This window comes from Rhinolophus ferrumequinum, chromosome 27 (genome assembly GCF_004115265.2).
Source record: "Rhinolophus ferrumequinum isolate MPI-CBG mRhiFer1 chromosome 27, mRhiFer1_v1.p, whole genome shotgun sequence".
Taxonomy (NCBI): domain Eukaryota; kingdom Metazoa; phylum Chordata; class Mammalia; order Chiroptera; family Rhinolophidae; genus Rhinolophus; species Rhinolophus ferrumequinum.
This window is the reverse complement of record NC_046310.1, coordinates 16680558-16702579: the sequence shown is the minus strand read 5'-3', so window position 1 is coordinate 16702579 and position 22022 is coordinate 16680558. Positions and strand designations below refer to the sequence as shown.

General features: G+C 36.5%; 1 protein-coding gene across 1 annotated transcript in view; it reads right to left on the bottom strand.

Annotated features, from left to right (window-relative positions):
* The window catches only part of ADSS2 (adenylosuccinate synthase 2), a 32642-nt gene extending 11696 nt beyond the window's left edge, over positions 1 to 20946 (bottom strand). The window contains exons 1-6 of the mRNA XM_033099657.1: positions 20638 to 20946; positions 12864 to 12966; positions 11912 to 11980; positions 9904 to 9954; positions 954 to 1020; positions 585 to 692 (exon numbers count right to left, since the gene is read on the bottom strand). Of these exons, the coding sequence (XP_032955548.1) occupies positions 585 to 692; positions 954 to 1020; positions 9904 to 9954; positions 11912 to 11980; positions 12864 to 12966; positions 20638 to 20820 (581 nt within the window). The 5' untranslated portion in view covers positions 20821 to 20946. The remainder of the gene's footprint in view (positions 1 to 584; positions 693 to 953; positions 1021 to 9903; positions 9955 to 11911; positions 11981 to 12863; positions 12967 to 20637) is intronic.
* Positions 20947 to 22022: the final 1076 nt, after the last annotated feature.

Here is a 22022-nt window from a genome sequence, read left to right as displayed (position 1 = left end):
CAGTGCAAACGAAGTGCTGACTGAAAATGGACAGAGCATGTCATACTTTTGATCCCACCTGTTATAAACACAATAACTAACTCCCCCTAACTGAGTCACCATATTGCCTTCTGGTGATTATTAGGTTTCCCATGGAGATTTTTCTACAGAGAGTTAAGTGTCAATGTGTTATTTCTATTTTGCAAGGTAAGCGTGGTACACAATAGTTCACCAGTACCTCAGTATGTGAGAGGCTAATTATTCTAGGTGAAAGGACAAAATGGAGTCTCTGGATCTGAAAACATGAGGCCCTAGGATGTGGTGGCTCCACCAAAGTACCGCCGCATTCCCTGGAAACATCTCTGTTTCTCAGCAAACCATTCCAACCTTCAGTCCTTAAATATAATTTTGGTTTTGTCTTCTTGGAGTGATGCTATGATAATAACATCATGTTACTTTTCATGAAGTAATTTGAAATAAAGGACCAATTAGAATATAATAAAAATAACTTTAATATTCTAAACAAAAATACCAATTGGCATCGTGGGTTTTAAAAATTCTAAAAATCCACTTGCTCTTTCCATTTTGAAACCCAAGTTCGTTACCTCTCAGAGAAGCCATCAAAGTCAGAAACCAGATCGCACATCCTGAGTCCACTCCGAGCAGCTTTGGAAGAATAAACTGGTCCAATGCCCTTTTTTGTGGTACCCAAACTTAAAAATCAATCAAAACAAGCTTTGAGTTAGACAAGAAAGATGTAGTTCTTGTGTTCAGATCATCACAAATAAGGAAGTTACTATGACTATTTTCTGTTTATGCTATTCCCTGTAAGTTTATTTATATAATTCTATTGATTTTCTCTGAAATCTAAACTGGGTATTTTAATACTTATTTTTCTTCAACCTCACCTAGAATTTAAGCATAAAGGTCTGTATATGCTTCAACTGCACCAAAAACAAACCAAAAAAACATACTTTTTTCCTGCTTGTTCTTGTCTCTGTTGTTCCTGGATACCATCCGCTGCTTGATGAAAATCAAATACTGAGGGGAGAAAAAATCAAAACCTTTTGAAACAAAGATAATACAGTAAAGCAAAATATACTGCATTTTAAATTACCAAAGTTATAAATCCCTTCAATCTAATTTCATTATAAATCAAATGGATACATTTTTAAAAGCGACCATAGTGGGAGTGAAGGTTACAATATCAACTCGTATATGCGTATTAACATGAAAATATGCCTGTTCATTCATTCCTATTTATTGCAATCTATACTATGTTAAAAATGAGTCAGTAAAGGGTAATTTTGGAACACCCTATCCAACAATGCTATAAAGTTCAGTGTACTAAAACATCCTCTTTTCTTTGAGCTCTGGACTTCAGAAATCTAGGGATTATTTTGACATGTCCCTCTCCCTCACTAGTCCCAAGCTTCCATCATCTCTCATCGAAACTAGCCTCCTAATGAGTGTGCCTATTTCCACTCTTGGACACCTCTAATTCATAATTTTTAAAGCAGCCAAAGCCATCTTTCCAAGACATAGATATGATGTCACCATTCCTTTGCCTTTAAAACTCAATGGCTTTCTATTGCTGAAAAGAAGAAGATAAAACTCTTTTACATGGCCTCCTTGTATAGGCTGCCCTTTCATTTTACACTACATTCTGCCCCCTTTCTGACCTCTGGCATAAGGGCATTCTTTTAAGTACTTGGCTACAGGCATATACTTCTCCTTTCTGAATATGCCTCTTCCTAGGCCTGCACACCTCCACTCTCTCCCACCAACACTTCATGAGGATTGGAACCGTGTCAGTTTAGCTTATTAGTTGATTTCCTGTGCCTACAATTTCTCAAATAGCTACTGATTCAATAAATAGCTAGTTTATGGAACAAGCAGGCTAGAATTTTGGTCTCTGAACTTTTAACCAAGGTTTTTTTCTTTCTTTCTGTTTTTTTTTTTTTTATTGTTTCTAAAAATCCTTGTGGGAATATAATTGACAAACTATAAAATTCACCCTTTAAAGTGTACTAAAGGGCAACAAAAGCAAAAATAAATGAATGGGATAATATTAAAGTAAAAAGCTTCTGCACAGCAAAGGATATCACCAACAAAACAAAAATGCAACCTACCAAATGGGAGAAGATATTTGCAAATGATATATCTGATAAGGGATTAATATCCAAAATATATAAAGAACTCATACAACACAACATCAGAAACACAAGACCTGAATAGACATTTTCCCAAAGAAGACATACAAGTGGCCAACAGACATGTGAAAAGATACTCAAAATCACTAATCATCAGGAAAACCAAAACCACAATGAGATGTCACCTCACACCTGTTAGAATGGCTATTATCAACAAGACAACAAATAACAAGTGTTGGCAAGGATGTGGAGAGAAGGGAACAGTCCTGCACTGTTAAAGGTAATGTAAATTGGTACAGCCATTATGGAAAACAGTATGAAGCTTCCTCAAAAAAATTAAAAATAGAACTACCAGGGCGGCAGGATGGCTCAGTTGGCTGGAGTGCAAGCTCTCAACAACAAAGGTTGCTGGTTCGATTCCTGCATGGGATGGTGGGCTGCGCCCCCTACAACTAAAATTGAGAATAGCGACTGGACTTGGAGCTGAGCTGCACCCTCCACAACTAGATTGAAGGACAATGACTTGGAGCTGATGGGCCCCAGAGGGACACATTACTCCCTGTATTGGGGACATATTACTCCCCAATAAAAGGGAAAAAAAAATAGGACTACCATACAACCTAGCAATTCCACTTCTGGGCATTTATCCTGAAAAATTGAAAACACTAATTCAAACAGACATATGCACCCTTGTCACTGCATTATTTACAATAGTCAAGATATGGGAGCAATCTAGATATCTATCAACAGAGGAATGGATGAAGAAGATGTGGTATTTATATACAATGGAATATTATCCATAAAAAAAATGAAATCTTGCAATTTGTGACAACATGAATGGTTCTAGATGGTATTAATGCTGAAATAAGTAAAATAAGTCAGCAGAGAAAGACAAATACCATATGATTTCATTTATATGTAGAATCTGAAGGTCAAAACAAACAAGCAAGCAAAACCAAACAAAAACAGACTCATAGATACAGAGAACACACTGATGGTTGCCAGAGGGAATGGGCAAAAAGATAAAAGAGATTTAGAGGTACAAATTTCCAGTTATAAAATAAATAAGTCACAGGGATGTAATTTACAGCATAGGCAATAGAGTCAATATCGTAATAACTGTACAGTGACAGGTTACTAGAATTGTCATGTTTATCAATTCGTAAGGTATATAGATGTTGAATTTATATATTATGTTGTACACCTGAAACTAATACATATCAATTATACTTTAATAAAAAGTTTACAAAACAACAAAAAAATAAAGTGTGCTATTTAATTATGTTTAGTATATTTAATAATGGCTTCTTTTCACTAATGATTGTTATTGTTTCCAAATAAATAAGTGTAAATATTAACTTATTTATTGTAAATATTAATGTGTAAATATCAAACAGAAATGTGTAAATATTAAACAGAATGACTGATGCAAGGTTCCTAGAACTAGTAGTGGAAGCTGTAAAAGAACTACTTAGAAGTATTACAACACTAATACTGTCGTTACAGGTGGAGAAACTAGAAAAATTCTAGGAAACTTGACCTAAAACCACTCTCTGATTAACTGGCCCCTAGACAGATGTTGAGGAGCTTACTGCCTACGTTTCCTTCTAGGAGTTTTATGGTTTCAGGTCATACATTCAAGTCTTTATTATCTCACTACGTTAGTTTTTATGTATGGTGTAAGACAGTGGTCCAGTTTTCCCAACACCATTTATTGAACAGAATACCCTCTCTCCAATGCATATTCTTGGTTCCTTTGTCATAAATTGGTTGACTATGCATGGGTTTATATCAAAGCTCTCTATTCCATCGACCTACGTGTCTGTTTTTATGCCAATACCATACTGATTTGTATACTGAAGCTATGTAACATAGTTTGAAATCAGGGATGATGATGCTTCCAGATTTATTCTTTTTCAAGGCTGCTTTGGCTATTGAAGGATTTTTGTGGTTCCATATAAATTTTAAAATTGTTTGCTCTACTTCTATGAAAAATGCCATTGGAATTTTGATAAGAATCACATTGACAGTACAAACATTTTAACATTATTAATTCTTCCAACCCATGAGCACAGAATACCTTTGCATTTATTTGTGTCTTCTTTAACTTCTTTCATCAGTGTCCTATAGTTTTCGGTGTACAGGTCTTTTCACCTCCTTGTACACAGAGTAGCTTTTCAGGGTACTCTGTATAATATGGTATAATAAATGGTGACTAAAGGAATAAAATATGTGTATCTTTTTGTGCACCTTGCTGTATTACGTGGTATGTTAAAATGTATACTAGTTTCTAAGACAAGCATTCTAAACCTTGGCCAATAAATAGCTGTTACATATTACAGGAATTAGTTTACTATCATGTTCCTATTTTGGTGCCCAGCCAATAGCCTTTCTTATCTACTTTTTAGGAACCAGAATAGTTCTTAAAAGCTGTTTCATCAAACTCACTGTGGAAATCAGTTATGACAAGACTGAGATCTTGGAGTAGGCCACTTCTTTTGAATAAAACAACATTAGCGTTTCAATATTTATGTTCTATATTCAAAGTTACAAAGGCAACTGGCAAACCACAAATAAATGGTTGATGGAAAGCAGATGGACCGTATTTTTCATAAATTAATTTAGTACTTTGCCAAAGAGCTAATATTTTCTTAGGTCTTTCTAGGCCTCAGGAAGCTGTTAGTATAATCAGAATAATTACTTTCATAAAGCTTCATGGAGGCATGGAGCCTTAATATCTCCACTATTACCATTTTTGAAAGACAAGTCTTTGAAGTTGCTTTGAATATCCACAGTATTGTTATCTATAGCCTCATTGTTGTACAGCATATCTCTAGAACTTACTTATCTTTTATTTCCTTCAGGTCTTTATTCAAACATCATCTTCTTAGTGAAACCTCCTTCGCCACTTTATCTAAAATTGTGGGTCCCATCCACCTCCTCTTAACTGCCTGACATTACCTGTCTCCTTTCTGATTTACTTTCTCCTCAGAACTTATCACTATATGCCATGATACATTTATTACATATTTATCTTATTATTGTCTTCCTGTTGTCTTCATTACTATACTATAAACTCCATTAAGGGATTTTTATTTTTCTTTTCTACTGTTGAATCATCAGTGCCCAGTACCACACCTGGCACAGAATAGGCATTCAATAGCTGTTGAATCAAAGGACAGACACGCAACAAACCTAGACCTCAAATGATTAAAAAAAAAAATTTTAAGGTCTCAACCATTTTTCAGGTTTCTTTACCTTAACAAGCATCTCTTATATTACAAATTTTGCTATGAGACTCAATAGGACAGGACACAATTATAATGTAATACACAATTCCATGTATACTTGCTTAAATATGCTAATGTAAACATCTGGCAAACAACTTCATCATTTTTAAATTTCTTTAAAAGAAAACTGACTTTAAAGCAAAACATTTAATGCATTGTGGAGTTAATAATAATAGAGACATGAAACATATGACAATAATAACACAGAGGAAGGAACAAGGGACATGGAAGCATTTTTTGTTTTAAGGACCTTAGGTTAAACTTTGTACGAGAACACCTCATTTTATTGTGTTTTGTTTTATTGAGCTTCACAGGTAACTGCATTTTTTTTTTTTAATTAAAAGCAAGACCTCCCGCCCACCACCAGCAAAAAGATTATGACTTGCTTTATTGCAATACTAGCTTTATTATGGTGGTCTGGAACTGAACCCACAATATCTCCAACGTATGCCTGTATTATTTTAAGATAGATCATGATAATTTAAAGATGCATATTATAAATCCTAGAGCAACTACCAAAATTCATAAAATAAGAGATATAGCTAATAAGCTAATAGTAGAGATAATATTTAAAATATTAAACGAAAAAACTGAGGAAAAGAAGAAAAAAGACAAAGAACAGATAGAACAAATAGAAAACAAAGAAATAAATTCAATCATAATGATAATTATATTAAAAGTAAATGGTCTAAACACTGCAATTAAAAAGCACATTATCACAATGACTAAAAAGTAAGATTCAACTATATTTTGTCTACAAGAAATGTGGCATAGATATAAAGATACAGATAAGTTACAGATTGTTAGAGAATGGAAAAAGATACACCTTGCAAATACTAATTCTAAGAAAACAATAGTGGCTATAGTAGTACCAAAGTAAACTTCAAGATAAGGAATATTACCATAGGTAAAGAGGACATTTCATGACAAAAGAGTTAATTCATCAGAAACATAATTTTACCATAAATGTATCTAACAGAACTTCAAAGCACAGAAAGCAAAAACTGACAGAGTTGAAAAGAAAAAAAAGACAAATCCACAATTATTGTTGGAGGTCTCAACAAGTCTCTCAGTAATTGACAGAGCAAGTAGACAGGGAATCAGGATACAGAAGATTTGAACACACTATCATCCAACTTGATGTAATCAATACACATATACAGAACACTCTCCTCAACAAGAACAGAATACATATTCTAAGTGCATGTAGAACATTAACTGAAATCGACCATCGACTGGGCCATAAAACACATGTCAACAAATCTAAGACTGACATCATACAAAATATATCCTGTCTTCAACAAAGTTAAATTAGAAATAAATAAGAGAGAAATTGCTAAAAATCTCCCAATAGTTAAAGTTCTGAAGTCAGTGGTCTAATAAGCATCTAAAGAGGCTAGGAAAAGAAGGCATATTAAACCTAAAGAAAATAGAAAGAATGGAACAATAAAGAGCTAAAACCAATGAAATAGAAAACAAATACAGAAAATCAACCAAATCAAATGCTTATTCATTGAAAAAAAGTATCAAAAGATAGATAAAGGTCTAGTTAGATTGATCAAGAGAAAAAGAGAGAAGATACAAATTACGAGTATCAGGAATGAAAGAAAGTACATCACCGCAAACTCTACAGAAATTGAAAGGATAACATACAAATATTAAAAACCTTATGCCAATAATTTGACAAGTTGGATGAAATGAATATGTTTCTTGAAAAAACATAAATTATCAAAACTGATACAAGAAGAAACAGAAAAACCTGAATACCTCCATATCTATTAAAAAATGGAATTCATAATTAAAAATATCCCCATAAAGATTCTATGCAACATTTAAAGAGGAAATAATACTGATCCTACACATACTCTTTCAGAAAAATGAAGACACTAAAACTTAAAGAAAACTACAGATCAATGTCCTTCAGTATGAAAACGCAGTAGATCTTTACCAAATCGGGGGACCTGACTTAGATGCTAGGCATATATATGAATAAAACGGATAAAATTCTTTCCCTCATGGATACCGCCTTGTGTGAGGTGTTTTACTGATGGCGAGACCAACGCCTTAAGGATAAATAACTTGCCAGAGGGCACACAACCAACATTTGGGTCCAGATCCCTAAAATTCCAAAATCTAGTATGACTCTGTTACACTGTACTCCGTCCGTATCACCCATCATACTTTGTGCTGACTTAATTGCATGATTTTATAGGAAATTTTTTAAATCCTTGGAAAGAAATAAATTAATGTTTTTAAAGATCTGTGTACCAGATTAGGTCTTGTGCTTAGTTCTGAAATGAAGGTTCTAATGCTATAATCATAATGGAGCTTATAGAACTATAAGTCCTCTGGTAAGAGAATCCCTGAAAATTTGAAGCCATTTCATGGCAATGATTCCCAGCAACTTTCCAGTTAGTTTTTAGTTTTATTTTTTAATGACACCATTTACTTCTTTTCATCATTTTAGAATTGACTGTACTAAAAATACATGTTTCTTATAAACATTTTAATAACACATATTTTAAAGCATACATATATTATTACATCTATTACTACTAACATCTAAATTTTAGTCTGAGCTATCCTCTCCGGACTTAATCCTCTATCAGAAAAACTTTCCTTTAAGGATATATATTAATAAAAAAGGAAAAATCATTATTAAAGAAATATGATACAATTATAAAATTAATTCACATTTGTTATGGTTTAAACCACATTCCTTTCCAATTACTCTGGTCCTTTGATCACTCTGCCTTTCTTTAGTTTTTGTAGTCTGAAGTAGTTAAGTAACTTGTAAGTTGTCAAGTGACACACCCAAAACGTTTGTAATGAAGAAAGGTGGAGAATCCAGACAGGAACACAGACCGTGCTGAACACTATGTTCTTTCCAACAACTGACAGCATCAGCATACATTTCTGTCTACACATAGCTGGATTCTGATTACCTACATTAAGGTCATAAGTTACTCCAAGGGTACTTACTTGGTACCATCCTATTGTGCAATCCTAAATTGTGGCCCTTAGATTAATATATTGAATTTCACATAGCAGACAACAAAGGACTCAGAGAAAGTTCTGAAGATAAGCAGGGGCTTTCATCATCTAACACGGTGCCTTATTTTGTCTATAAGACAGAGGCAATAAATACCAAAAGGCTGTATACCATAAAAACCATGAAAGGGAAAGGAGTTAATGATGACTCATGATAACAGAATATAATGTGTATAAGGGTAATAATTAGTGAGTGTAAGCAGATAAAAATACTATAAAAGTAATACACAAAAATATATTTTTCATTATATAACTAACAGACTGTCATGTCAGTAAGAAAAAATACCAGTAACACTGCATTGCTTTCTATATTATAGCATTAAAATGATGATCTATAAAAGTTTAAAACGAAAGTACTAAGGTAAGTTAGTAATCAAGCAATATTTTTTATATAGATGACAGGCAAAGAGCATTTTTTTTTTTTTTTTTTAAATCAGAAGCTTAAAATAACGAACAAAAACGACAGATTTACAACCCCCTTCTTTCCTTCCAAAAAGGGTTTCATTTGCTTACCTGACTGATACTTTGACGGGGCTACCTCTTAAATGGAGGCCAATGTTCAAAGTAGAGCAGCTATTGCCTCAGGAGACATCCACATTTAAGTAGACCAATCATATAGAAGTTTCTTATCTGGTTTATAGTTCTTCTTTCTCTTTCCTAGTTATTGTCCCTTAATCATGTCACTGCTAATTAACAATTCTATCACTTCAGAGATAGGATAATAACAGGGAAACAAACCTCAAATTTATTGGTGGTGGCTGAAGTTAATTTTAGAATCTAGTTTGCTTAAAATAATGGAGAAGGCTAGTCTGAATAAAGTCTGAATCATTTGAAAGGCAGTATGACTACATTTTAGGCACAAAAAAATCACTCTAAAGATTTGCCAGATAGACCTACCATGTTTCCCTGAAAATAAGACCTAGCCAGACAATCAGCTCTAATGCGTCTTTTGGAGCAAAAATTAATGTAAGACCAGGTTTTATTTCATTATAAGATTGGGTCTTATATAATATAATATAAGACTGAGTCTTATATTAATTTTTGCTCCAGAAGATGCATTAGAGCTGATTGGCTAGGTCTTATTTTCGCGGAAACACGGAACTTTTATATGAGTATTAATGTGTGCAAATAAATGCTCTCTGTATTTCAATATGGCTTTTTATTAGAATTACAGATGTCTCATGAAATGTTGCTTATATTATTCATTTGATTAGCTAATTCTTCCTTCAGCAATAGGTAAATTTTAGCCTAGCCCTTATCAAAAACAAAAAAAAAATTAATAAGATTTTATGTATTTGGAACCCAATTATTACAATCCACCCTACTTAATTTTCACTAAAATTAAAGACAAAATTGGCTACAAAATGCTTTCATTTGAAAAGTCTCTGATAAAAAGATAGTTATATATAAATGCATTATGTCCCTCTTACCAATATGAGCTCTGTCAGATATGATAAGCCTTTTTTCCCAGCCTTCCAGTCCTAGAGGGAAGGGGGGGAAGATACATTTATTTGAATATTTTGTATAATAATTTTTAAATCTTAATTTCTTTAGAAACACAATATTTACAAGTGTTAGTCACTGAAATAATCACTTTCATATCTTTTCTTCTGCATAGGAAACATGTTTAACAAGAATTTGCTCATCTGTCATTCATTATATATACAAACGCATTCACAAATTCTACATTTCTAAATGTTTTGCTCTAAAAAGCTCCAAACTCAAGCCAGCTATATCCACATAATCTACTTCTAGGAATCCAGAAAGGAAATGGTAAGAAAATATTTTTGTTGGAGGCGGAAGAAAGGTGTGTAGGGCAGAGGGAGAATTTCGAGAAAACGAAATTAATTTGGGGAATTATTTGTCCCAAAAGACAAATTGTTATTTGGGACAAATAATTACTTCCCAAAGACAATTATAAAAAGTGTGATTAAACAAAATAATAAAATATTCTCACTAATTCTTCCAAATTACTATCAGTTATTATACTAGCACACTGAATTGTACATGATAGACAGACAGACAGACAGACAGACAGATAGATGATATACATATCTCCCCGTTTAACTGTGAATGCCTGAGAACAGGGGCCATGGGTTTTCATAACATGGACCAGTCATTGAATAAATGTTCAAAAAAAATTGTTGAATGAGTGGATAAATGAAACTAAACAGATATATTTTTTAAAGACAGTAAATCTTAGTAGGCTATATGCATTCTAAGAATAAGCCACCAAGCTCCAAACATTTTCAAAATTAATTTTAGATCTTAAAAATTAGTTAATTTTGATAATATCCAAAGATTTATTTTGAAAATTATTCCTTATAGATTGAAGAGGAGAACCTCCTGGGTAATGTGCTAAAAGATAAACCGGAATATTAAGCCTTCCATTTTATAGCTGTTTTTGACATGCAAATGTGTACTCTAAAGGTAGTTTAGGGAATATTATAAAGAAAATATTACAAAGAAACTCTACGAAGTGGATTCAGCGAGACAGGCTGGAAGGAAAAAGAGAGCAGAGTCAAGTTTTTCGAGGGGATGAAGGAGAGCACAGGGCAGCATGGGAACCTCAAGCTTACCAACTAAAAAAGCTGACACCAATACATAAATAAAAATGCAGAGAGGACACCAGAGATGGTAGCAAGACAGGGTTCTGTGAAGTCAGACTTAGTTGTCACAAACACGTGAGGACAGATTGCTACCCTTAAACCTTAAAAACTTTAATAAGGTAATAGAATTGAGTATTTTAAATATGAGCTAAGCTAAGGGGAAACTACACTAATGATTTTTCTCAATTGTGTATTATTATTTACATTGCCAAAATCCCCTCAAAACCTAGCGAAGTAGCCAAGCTAAATGTAAACAGACATCCAAAAATCCAAAAGACATTAGGAAAGGTAGGAAATCAAGAAATTTTTTTTAAAGGAGATGGAAGAATACATTGCATAGAAGGAGCGTTTCTCTCATTTGGAGAGAAAGACCTAAATAGCCCTCTTTTATCTCTGGGTTGTAGCAACCGAGGGAGCTCTAGGTCCTCTGGGAAACAAGACTGACAGTGTGCAAAATGGGCTTCTGTGGCTTCCTGGCTGCCCTAAGCTAATTTTTGGTTTGGGCAGAGGGTATGCTAATTTGAGCAAACTCATACATTTCCTAGAGTTTTGCCGCCAAGATATAATAAGTAATTCTACCTCCCTGAAGTTTACAGATGAGCAATTATGTTAAAAAAAATCAAGATTATACAATGACCATATGTTTGTCTATTGTTTAAATACTGATTATAAATACAATTTAATAACTGACATTAAAAAAACTTGTCCTACAATAACCTGCAATTTTAAAGCACAAGACAAAAATGTTAAGTTTGTCTGGCATGGAATCCCAATAAAACTTTACCAAAAAAAAGTGGTTACCAGGCAAAGCAGATTCATTCTTTCATACCTTTTCCTTTTTGAACATTTTTCTCTGCTTCCTCAAATAATCCGGGTAGATGAATTACCACACCATTTCCTAAAGGAAAACAAACAAATCCCAACCTTAAACATCATATTTATAATACAGACATAATAAAGATATTAAAACATAGATATCTACAATATCTAGATGTCTATATTTAGAATAGTAGAGTAGTATTTATCTAGAATAGAAGAGTGAAGGACTTTGATTAATAGGATATTCTGATTTATCAGGGAGTTACCACAGAAAGGATTCAAAATTTTAAACAGTAGTATAATGTAAACACACAACAGTACATAATACATAGAATAAAAAACACTAATATCACATTCAACTTAAAAGCTCTTTGAAACAAAGTGAAACTGTTATTTTGAAAGAAACTACTTACATAGTTTTAGGTAAATTAAACCAGGTCACAGTAGATTCTAGATCTATGTCTTTCAACTTGGAGAATCACAGCCTATTAGTGGTCATACAATAGATTTAATGGATGGTGATTAGCATTTAAAAAAAAAAACTACCCTGGAGAAACCCACTGTTCCCCAATATTCCCCAATAAAATAAAAATTAAAATTAAAATAGAAAACATCAGATTGCATCACATGTTGTAAGAGTTCAGAATCCATTTATGAATCATAGGCTTGTTTTCCTACTGTGCGTCATAGTGTTTAAAAAACTGATTGGATGATCTAATACTTCTTTATAGAATTAAGATTGCAAATGATCCTACAGAAATGCAAAGCAATCATTCCAAAAAGTATTAGTGCTAAAGGATGGAAAAGCTTTGTAAAGTAGCCAAAGTTAGGTGTATTCCAGAAGGTGCCAAGGTCAAGATTAATCATTTGATTAGTGAGTGATGAAACCAGTTTAGATAATGAAAAATGAGCAGTATTACCAGTTGGGAGGAAAATCCTCAAGTGGCTCAGTATATACTCACCAATGAATGCAGTAACATTTGGATTGATTATTCCACTGGGTAAAAGATGAAAATCATATTCCACAGAATCGACAACAACTGTATGTCCAGCATTATTTCCTCCCTGAAACATAAGATGGGAAAATTGAACCTGACAAAATATGACAAGTAATAATCTCCTTCCAAAGTGAATTAATGATTTCCTGCTAAAATGTCAATGTAACTTAAGGAAACCCAAGTATTTGCCATGAATACTTGTTCTCTACGGGCTACAATTGAGTGGCTATCCTCTCACCTTTCCTCACTAGAGTACACTTGAGTTATTTATTATTCCTGACAGGATCTGGAAATTAAACAACTCAAGTTTCTGAAAGATAGGAAGACATATCTCTTCTTAAAAGAGAAAATAAATGAAAAAGTACAGGGAACAATTAGTTTGTTATTCTGTTTCTGGTACCATGTTGGACATGTAGCAATCTAATTAATTATCGATGATATTTTATCTAAACAAAAAAAATCACTAAAATAGAAAAGAGTAACATATCTAGTGACCCTAACTTAATGTAATCATTCATGTAATTCCCATTGTCCTGAGTGTGTCAAGCAACTTTGTAATCTGAAATTTGTATTCTTATATGGATTTATTAACTAGGAAATCTCCAAGTAACTCGCTCAAATATTGGTTATCCTGAGACCTTAATTTTAAAACTTATAAATCAGTCTAGTGAGTTCGGTTAGTGACATATCCCTTGAATCTGCTCATCTCTGGATAAAGTGAAACACTGGGTTGAGGAACTTCTAAAGCTGAGAATCATACTACAAACCCAGGGCGAAATTTCCATTCTGCGAAGCTCATGTCTAATTGGTCTATAAAAGCAAAATGTGAAGTCAACTGATAAAAGTTAGGTAGAGGAAACTGAATATTAAGTGACAAAATAATTTTTCTAATTCCTAAATTTAAAAAGAATGGGGAAAACACAAATCAATTAATTATAGGTTTATATTACTTAACTAAAAAAACCACAGAATATGTTTAACTAATTGTTACACAAACAAAGAGCTGTGGAAGAGCAATTCAGTTCAGTCCCTCTTCTCCCCACCTTTCCCCTACTTTGCAAATCAAAGCAGTCACCCAGTCTGGCCACAGTAACTTGATCCAGCAGGGAAACTTGATCCAAGCCTGACCCAATCAAGCTCCTCTCTCTCGGGAATTTGGTTTTGAATAGAGAGGAAGGAAGTTAAGAGTTAGAGACGCCTGTCACCTACGGGAGCATCCTAAAGAGAAAGGCTGCCAGTTCTGGCTGCTAAGTCCCGGGGCTGCCTTTGTCTCCTGCCACTCAGGGGCTTGGCCATCCTGCTCTTCCTTCAAACAAATCGCCACTTTGCTTGAGACCGTCTCTTTCCATTGCTTGCAAACAAAGAACCCAAATGATTCACAAAACAAACTCAGTGCGACATAGTATGTATACATCCTACACAGGGATAACTAAATATAAAAATGATTACCTTCCAGATTTTAATAGTGATGCTGTCAAGAACAAACTAAAACAGGGTACAGGGAAGATATGAGTATTTAGTTATTTTGTAACTATTCTGTTTTACCACATATGCTTTTGCTTCCCAATTAGATTTTAAGTTTAAAACAGACAGAAGACAAGTGTTTTGATTTTTTTTTTCCCGTGGCTCCAAAGAACCAAAGGTTGTCAAGCCCAACACTAGAATAAAAGTTTGGATGAAGAAATGTTGATTAGGTGCAAGTTTCTAACTAAGAAGCTCCGAAGGTCCAGGGGAGATTAAAAAAAAAAAAAAGTTTGGAAGGGAATGAAAGGACCTTCGTCTGCACAAGTGAGTCCTAATCCTTAATTTAGTTTGCTATACAAATTTAGGTCTTCTTCCCAAAATCACTCTCCCAGCTGAGCCCCTGCTGTGACAGTGTCCACACCCTGAAACAATGGTGTCTCTTTTCCAGCAACAGTCGAGGCCCCGGTGTAGAGGGCTAATGACTTCATGCACGTAGCCAAGGCATTTCTCAGGCCACTTAGGCCTCTACGTGTCTTCTCTTTGTCCTTTTTGCTCTGACTACATGAACATGGTACTGTAATCACACAGCTCAAAATGAGCATCAATCAAGAGAGGAGAGTGTTTCCTATAATCCGCTATGGACTGCAGCAGAGAGCAGCAGGGCCTCAAGCCCCATGCCTTTATTCCAGCAACCAAAAACAGCGTTCCTCTTTCTTGTTTAGAGTCTTCAAGCTTAGGGACCTAACAATCTGGAATCCGTGCTTATGCCCTGTGCTGCTTTCTTGGTAAAGACAGTAAGACCTGTGTCTGTCTTTCCAGATGAACCATTTCACTACTGCCAAATCTACCCTTGTCAATCCACAGCAATAAATTATAAACAAGGATGACTGTTCTTGTGTGAGGACATTCATGTAACTGCAAGAAGCTTCTGATTTCAAAGCAGAGCACGTTATGTTACTACCAATAAGTTGACCAAATTAAACTATTCCGCAGTAACCAGACACGCTAGATAGGAAGAGGGTATCGGAATTTCTTTTTAGCAAAGACATCCAAGTGCACTGGTCAGTTATCTTTTAAAGACTTAAGATATCCACTTTACCTTATATTACTTTGGTTACCTTTCAATCTCATACACAGATAAATGTCACACAAGTGATAAAAATCTCAGGTAACTTGTATTTTATACCTTAAGTTACCATTATGAAACAACTTCTCACAATAAAAGTGGAAAGGGGCATGGCCCTTGGAGGATCTTAGGTTCCTAATTAAGAAACTTCAGACTCTAGATATCAACTCTATTATACACGCTTATTGAACAAGGAGCAGAGATAACCAGGGTCACAGATGGGAGGACCAGATATGCAACCAAAATATGCATAAGCCAATGACGCTATGCAGCTCTTTGTAAATGCTTGATAAAAACACCGAATCACTAACTACATTTATGAATACTTTCTTAAAAACACACTGAAATTGAACTTCAGATGACAAGTCAAAAACGTTTCTCCCCACCAATAAAATCCTTCCTTTAAAAAGGTTTTTAAAAGCTTGATACAGATAGAAACTCTGTTTTTTCAAATTTCATGGGACCTCCTATTTTTTAAAGAAGAATTTTATTATATTAAATTAAATATAATTAAAAGTTGGTTCAATGTAAAAAAGAACCACCCCATTGTGGAGCCAGAGCAGCCATGGGAACTACCCTCTATTTACTATTCTTTTCAATTGCTTTCCCTAGGCAATACTCAATATCTCAATGTCCCTTTTCCTACTGATAACAGTATTCTATAGTCACCAATCTTCACCTACTAGTACGGAGCTCATCCACACTAATATTTGGTGTCAAAATCTGACACAGTCCCCAAAGGACAACACAGCTACATTTGTATCCAGTTTCAGTCAGTAAGCCATTAAAGTATGTATCAGTTTACCAGTTCATTCTAGATTTGTTCTAGGCAACAGTTTTTCCTAGAAATACTTGAAACTATCCAACTGATCCACCCATTCTTATGAATTTTTTAAAAAAAGAATAATACTGGTCAAACACCACTGAAGTAACCTCATATAATTTAAAAACTTCTGCCTCAAACGTAGAGATGATGGTATATTATACATACAAATAAGATAGGATTAAATATTGAAGAACTTGAGACCTCCTCATTGACCAAACTTGAAGATTTACTACCCTCAAGAGAGAAAAACTATTTGCTAGAATTGCATGGCATTCGACTGAAATATGCTGAGGAAATGCATCAAAAAGATACAAATATCTGTTATCTATTTTCATCATAGATATGAGAGATAAGCCTTTAATACTATTAAAGCCTTTAAACATAATGGCACAATGTAAAAAATACTAGTTCAAATACTAAGTTACAAATGTTAATGCAAGAAATACTGGGGAATCCACCTTAAACTCATGCCAAGTCAATGAAATTGTCCAAGGGGATGTTAAAATAATTTACCAGAAAGGGTTAAACTAGTGATTTCAAAGAAATTTCTAGGGGTAATCCAGTCACCCAATAAATATATATATTAAGTTTTACTTTCTCTCTGTCACACATAGTGCTAGGTGCTATGGAAGAAAACAAAAAGGAACAAGTCCTCTTTTGAAGAAAGGTTACATACTTGTAGGGAAAACACCGGAATCCAAAAAAGCAAGATTTAACCAAGTATAGCACACACTGGTACACACTTATGTATGTACTTGGGAAGTACTATTAACAACGCATATAAAAAGCAACCCTGATAGTCAGTAGACACAGAAATAGTAATTGTTATAAACCTGGAAGAATGGTTTACCTTACATGCTAAGTCTCTATCTACCATCTCCAAAATAATGGGAAGTGGTTTGGGAGACAACCCTTTTAGCTGTGTAAGGTCAAGGCATTAAATATCACTTAAATCATTCCCTTTTGCAATGTTTCTGATTATTTCAAGGAGAAAGGCTCTGTCTGCTGCTGATATGTCTTTTACACTTCTTTATCACTTATTAATATAGCTGGTTTCAGAGCCTTCAGCAGATACTAGCCTCTAGCTACAAATTACCATCTTTTCCACTGAGTTTATTTTTATGGCAAGCTTTTATATATACAGTCAAGTGACAGGATCTACTTTCCCTTTATAATTAATTTTAGTTAATATTTTCTCTTTATATTAACTTTAAAACCCCGGGGGGGGGGGGGAGATGGGGGGCGGCCAGCACAATGAAAGGGAATACTGTTCTAGTTTTTCCTGATCACAGGCAACTTTATGCCTGTCATTGTAACCAAGACTACCAAGCTTGCTTTCTCCAAGAAAATAAACAAGTCCTTGCTTACAGCCTGGTATAAACTGCAATAGTTAAAATCTCTGTAGTTTTTACTCAACAAAATAAAGGAAATAAAGTATAATAGTTTACTTTGAGAGGATTTGGGGGGAGAAACAGTACTAGGCTTCCTAACTAAACTACTTTTGTGCTGCCAGAAAGGGGTCTTCCTAGTCCCATACTTTAACCCTTCTCTGTCCCCACCCTGGCAGTACTGATTTCTGTAACAGCTGTCCACCAGACTGTAAACTCCTTGTAGGCACAATTCCTGCCTGCCTTTCTCAGCTTTTTAATTCTGGGGTTAATTGGTCCCCTGTAGATACCCACTATGTGACTGTTGGATGAATGAACTCTGCCTAGATTTGATCCTATACTTAATTCTTCTCTTCTTCTTAAAAAACATATTGATTTAAAATTAGGGCATCAGTAGTGGTTGTCCTTTAATGCAAGCCCTACACACTTATTTATGGATCTAAAGTATCTACCAAGTTATAAATAACTCCCTATAAATCCTGCATCTGAAATAGAAAATGCCACTAGCTTTGCATCTATTCTTTCCAAAAAGGCATTTTATATATTAAAATACATAGTTAAATGCAATGTCAGTTTTCCTTTTAAAAACTGTATTTTATATCAGAAGAAATTCCTTATTTTATGATTCCATTGTCAAAACATGGATACATTATTTATATGCCACTTCTGGAGAAACAATCTGTATAAAATTTAAGTTTATGGCATGACTATGACAAAAAAATTATTAAACTCAAACAAAGTACATCTTTTCATCAATATACAAAATTTGAATCATCAAACAAGGCAATTTGAGCTCAAAATGTCTTTCCTAATGTTGACTTTTCCCAGCCCTCTACACACAATCATTAAGAATTTCGACATTCCATATCCTTCAATTTTGTAAGCCAGAAGAACCTCATTAAGTAGACGTCCGCTTACTAGGGCTGACCAAATGATACGACGTTCCCAAGGTGAATGAATCACAAGAGATATGCTTAAATCTGTCCATTACTCATCTACTTTCACTAACAAAACTAAAAAGAATCCTTCTAATAATAAGCTCTCAAAAGGCACTAAAAGAATATAAATATTTTAGTCTCTTCTAGAAGGAAGACAGTAAGTCAGAAGTTTACAGGTAAAAAAGCCTGCCTAACAAGTCTGCTCATCTCTTTCTCCTCTCTATCTTCAGCTAACATTTTAAAGCCAAAACTTGGCTCCTCAATCACTTCTCCCTAGACTTTCCAAGGGCATCAGAGCAGATTGGTCCATGACCACCTTCGAGACTCCTTTCACAGTAACATAGCAATACCTCCAATCTACAAATTAATTCTACTATTTTTCAAAGCGATATTAAAATTGAGGATCTCTTCTAATAAATGCTATAATGATTACATTCCCAAAACCTTCTCACAAGCCATAATGTTGCTCAGCCTGACTACTGCTATTTCCAGGGAAGGAAGATGGTCAGGAATGACAGTGAAGGAGACAGACAGGCCTCAGCCTCTCTCCCCTTCCAACCAGGCAGAGAGTCAGGTATTCTTATACTTTTTTCCCCACAGCACGGCCAGATCTGATTTGGAAACAAAAGGTGAAGGCTGGGCTTCTGGAACAACTAGCTCCTAAGACAGCATGGGACAGCATTTCAATGGCAACAGCTTCAGGAGCGTTAATAAGTACGGTATGGGTGTTGCCAGAGAAGTAGAAGGAGAGAAGGTTGGACTGAAGGGAGAGGTGGTGGTGGTGCTAGTGATAAATCATAAGAAGAGCCAATTAGGCCACAGCTACCTTAGCTGAGGAATGGGCAGGGTGATTTTTGCATGCAGAAAAGCAAGGTAAGTCAGAATACTGGCATTTAGCTTTTTATGTACCTTGTTTTTGCATGCTCAAATGGTGTTTATTCAATTTTAGGTAGAAAGCTTCGAATCAAGAGGGCCTAGTAATTGTTAGAACATAGCCAGCAGGGCATCACCATATTGGGCTATATGTGTTCATGAAGAAATATCCTGCGACCAGAACAAACAGCAGTTAACTTCAAATATTGTATTACAATTTGTTTGGAAAGTGGTTATTGCGCCACTGTTTCGAATTTTGAAATTGGCAATAGTTACTTAGAAGCCTTTGCAAAGGCCTAGCCTCTGGGCTGCTGCAAAGCAAACGACAAATAGGAAGAAAGCGTACACTGAAAACCACGTGTCTCCCGGTAGGAAGTACATTCTATTTCCCGAAAGTTCACTTTCGATGTGAGTGGAACAGTGTAAACATTACTAAATACCAAATTTGACATTCATGTATTTACTTGCCTCACTCCTAAAAGAACTGGGATTCTGTCCTCTGGGACCAGCAAGTAAAAATAACCTCCCTTTCATATTAATACACAGGGTACAGAGTGAAAAAAACGGGGCCATGAAACAGTCCAAAGCCCTGGCGTGTGTTCTCATGTCAACAAAGTGGACCGGAGGAGGCAAAGGTCTGCAAGCCCCGGGCCTGCAGGTGCAGAACGGAGAGCCTGGATTTCAGGGCGTTTCGGAACAATCCATTCTCACCTGATTTCACTGGATGGGAGGGTGATGGGAAGGAGGATGAGGCCGAGTTAGTCTCCGCTCGGAGTGGAGCGCAGGCCTCGGGCGGTAGCTCCTCAAACTCGGACCGTATCCCATCCCCACCCCGGCGCCAGTCCTGGAGCCGAGCACTGGTCCTCAGACCGAAAACTTCCAATCCCCAGGCATCGCGCATCTCCCCCGGGGTCCCGGCCAACCCGCATTTTCCTCCAGAGTCACGCTAACCCCACAACCCAAGACCCCAGGTCTGGGGTCTCTGACCTCCCGCCATTTCTCCACATCGCCGCAGCTCAGAGCAAGAGAGAAGCTCAAGGTGACACCTGATTTCGGACGGAGGAGCCGGGTTCTGGGCCCGAGGTCCCGGGCCCGGCTTCCCATCAGAGCCCGGTCGCCTCACCTGGCAGCGGCACACGATGTCGGCGTCCTGCGCCAGCAGATCCACCACCTTTCCTTTGCCTTCATCGCCCCACTGCGCGCCGAGCACTACCGTTACCCGGTTCCCTCCGGGCCGCGCCCTGGGGCGGCCGCAGTCGCCGTTGGGCAGGGAAGATACCGCCGGGTTGGTCACGGCGAACGCCATGGCTCCAGTGACGCGAGGAGAAGCCGAAGGAGACGAGGGAGGCGAAGAGTGCGCCAACTGAACTGCTCTGCGGCCGCCAGCCACATGCAGAGGAAGAAGGAGCCACAGGCGGCCCCGCCCCCGCCCCCGCCCCCGCCAGGCCACCACCCTCCAGCGAGGCCCCGCCCCGCTCCGCGCCACAGGCCACTCAAGGGGGAACCATGGCTGCCCCGCGCAGGCCGGCCCCGGCAGCACCGCCCGCAGAAAGAGGCCCTGGTGGCCGCAACCACCGCCACCCGGACCGAGGCCACGCCCCTTCCGAGGCTTGGCGCGCCACTCCAGTGCGAACCCCGAGAGCGAAAAGGGACAGGGGCGGGGCTTCGAGCGTGCTTCAGCCTCAACGCCCCGCCTACCCGCCCTTCCTCCCGTTCTTCAAACTGCAGAGGCGCGGAGGTGCTCGCTCGAGCGTCGGACTACAACTCCCGGCATGCAAAGCTCTGGGTTGAAGTGCCTAAGTGTCTGCCATCTGCAGATTTCCGTCTCTGAAAGTGTTCGTTTTAAAATTGTTTTAATGATTTATTTTTATTAAGGGATGATATAAAGTGTAAACAATACAAGGAATGGAATTTCATAATACAGTGGTATGGATTTGGAACATACAGGTTTAGAATTGGAAAGTAAAGTTCTAGAAGTAAGAACAGAGACAGAAAGAGGGATCAAAAAGGCCAAACTCAAAAGTGAAGCATTACTGGTAGAGGACATTAGACCTGAAAATCTAGAGATCAAGTAGACTCCTAACTCTTCTCAATTTACACATTAGTAACAGAGGCTCAGAGAGGAGGAGTGAATTACTGATGTTATACCAGGTCTGACAATTAAGTTCGCAAACTTGTTGCAACGATGTTGCTAACCTTTTTTTGATATCAGAGGGATTATTCATTACAAAATTGTACCAACTGAGCAATCAGTTAACCAAGATTACTATTTGGAAGTGCTGAAAAAAGGCTGTGTGAAAATGTTAGCCGACCTGAACTTTTCGCCAATAATTCATGGCTCTTGCATCACGACAATGCACCAGCTCAGATGGCACTGTGTGAGGGCGTTTTTAGCCAGTAAACAAATAACTGTATGGGAACACCCTCCCTACTCACCTGATCTGGCCCCCAATGACTTCTTTCTTTACCACCGAAGATAAAGGAAATATTGAAAGAAAGACATTTTGA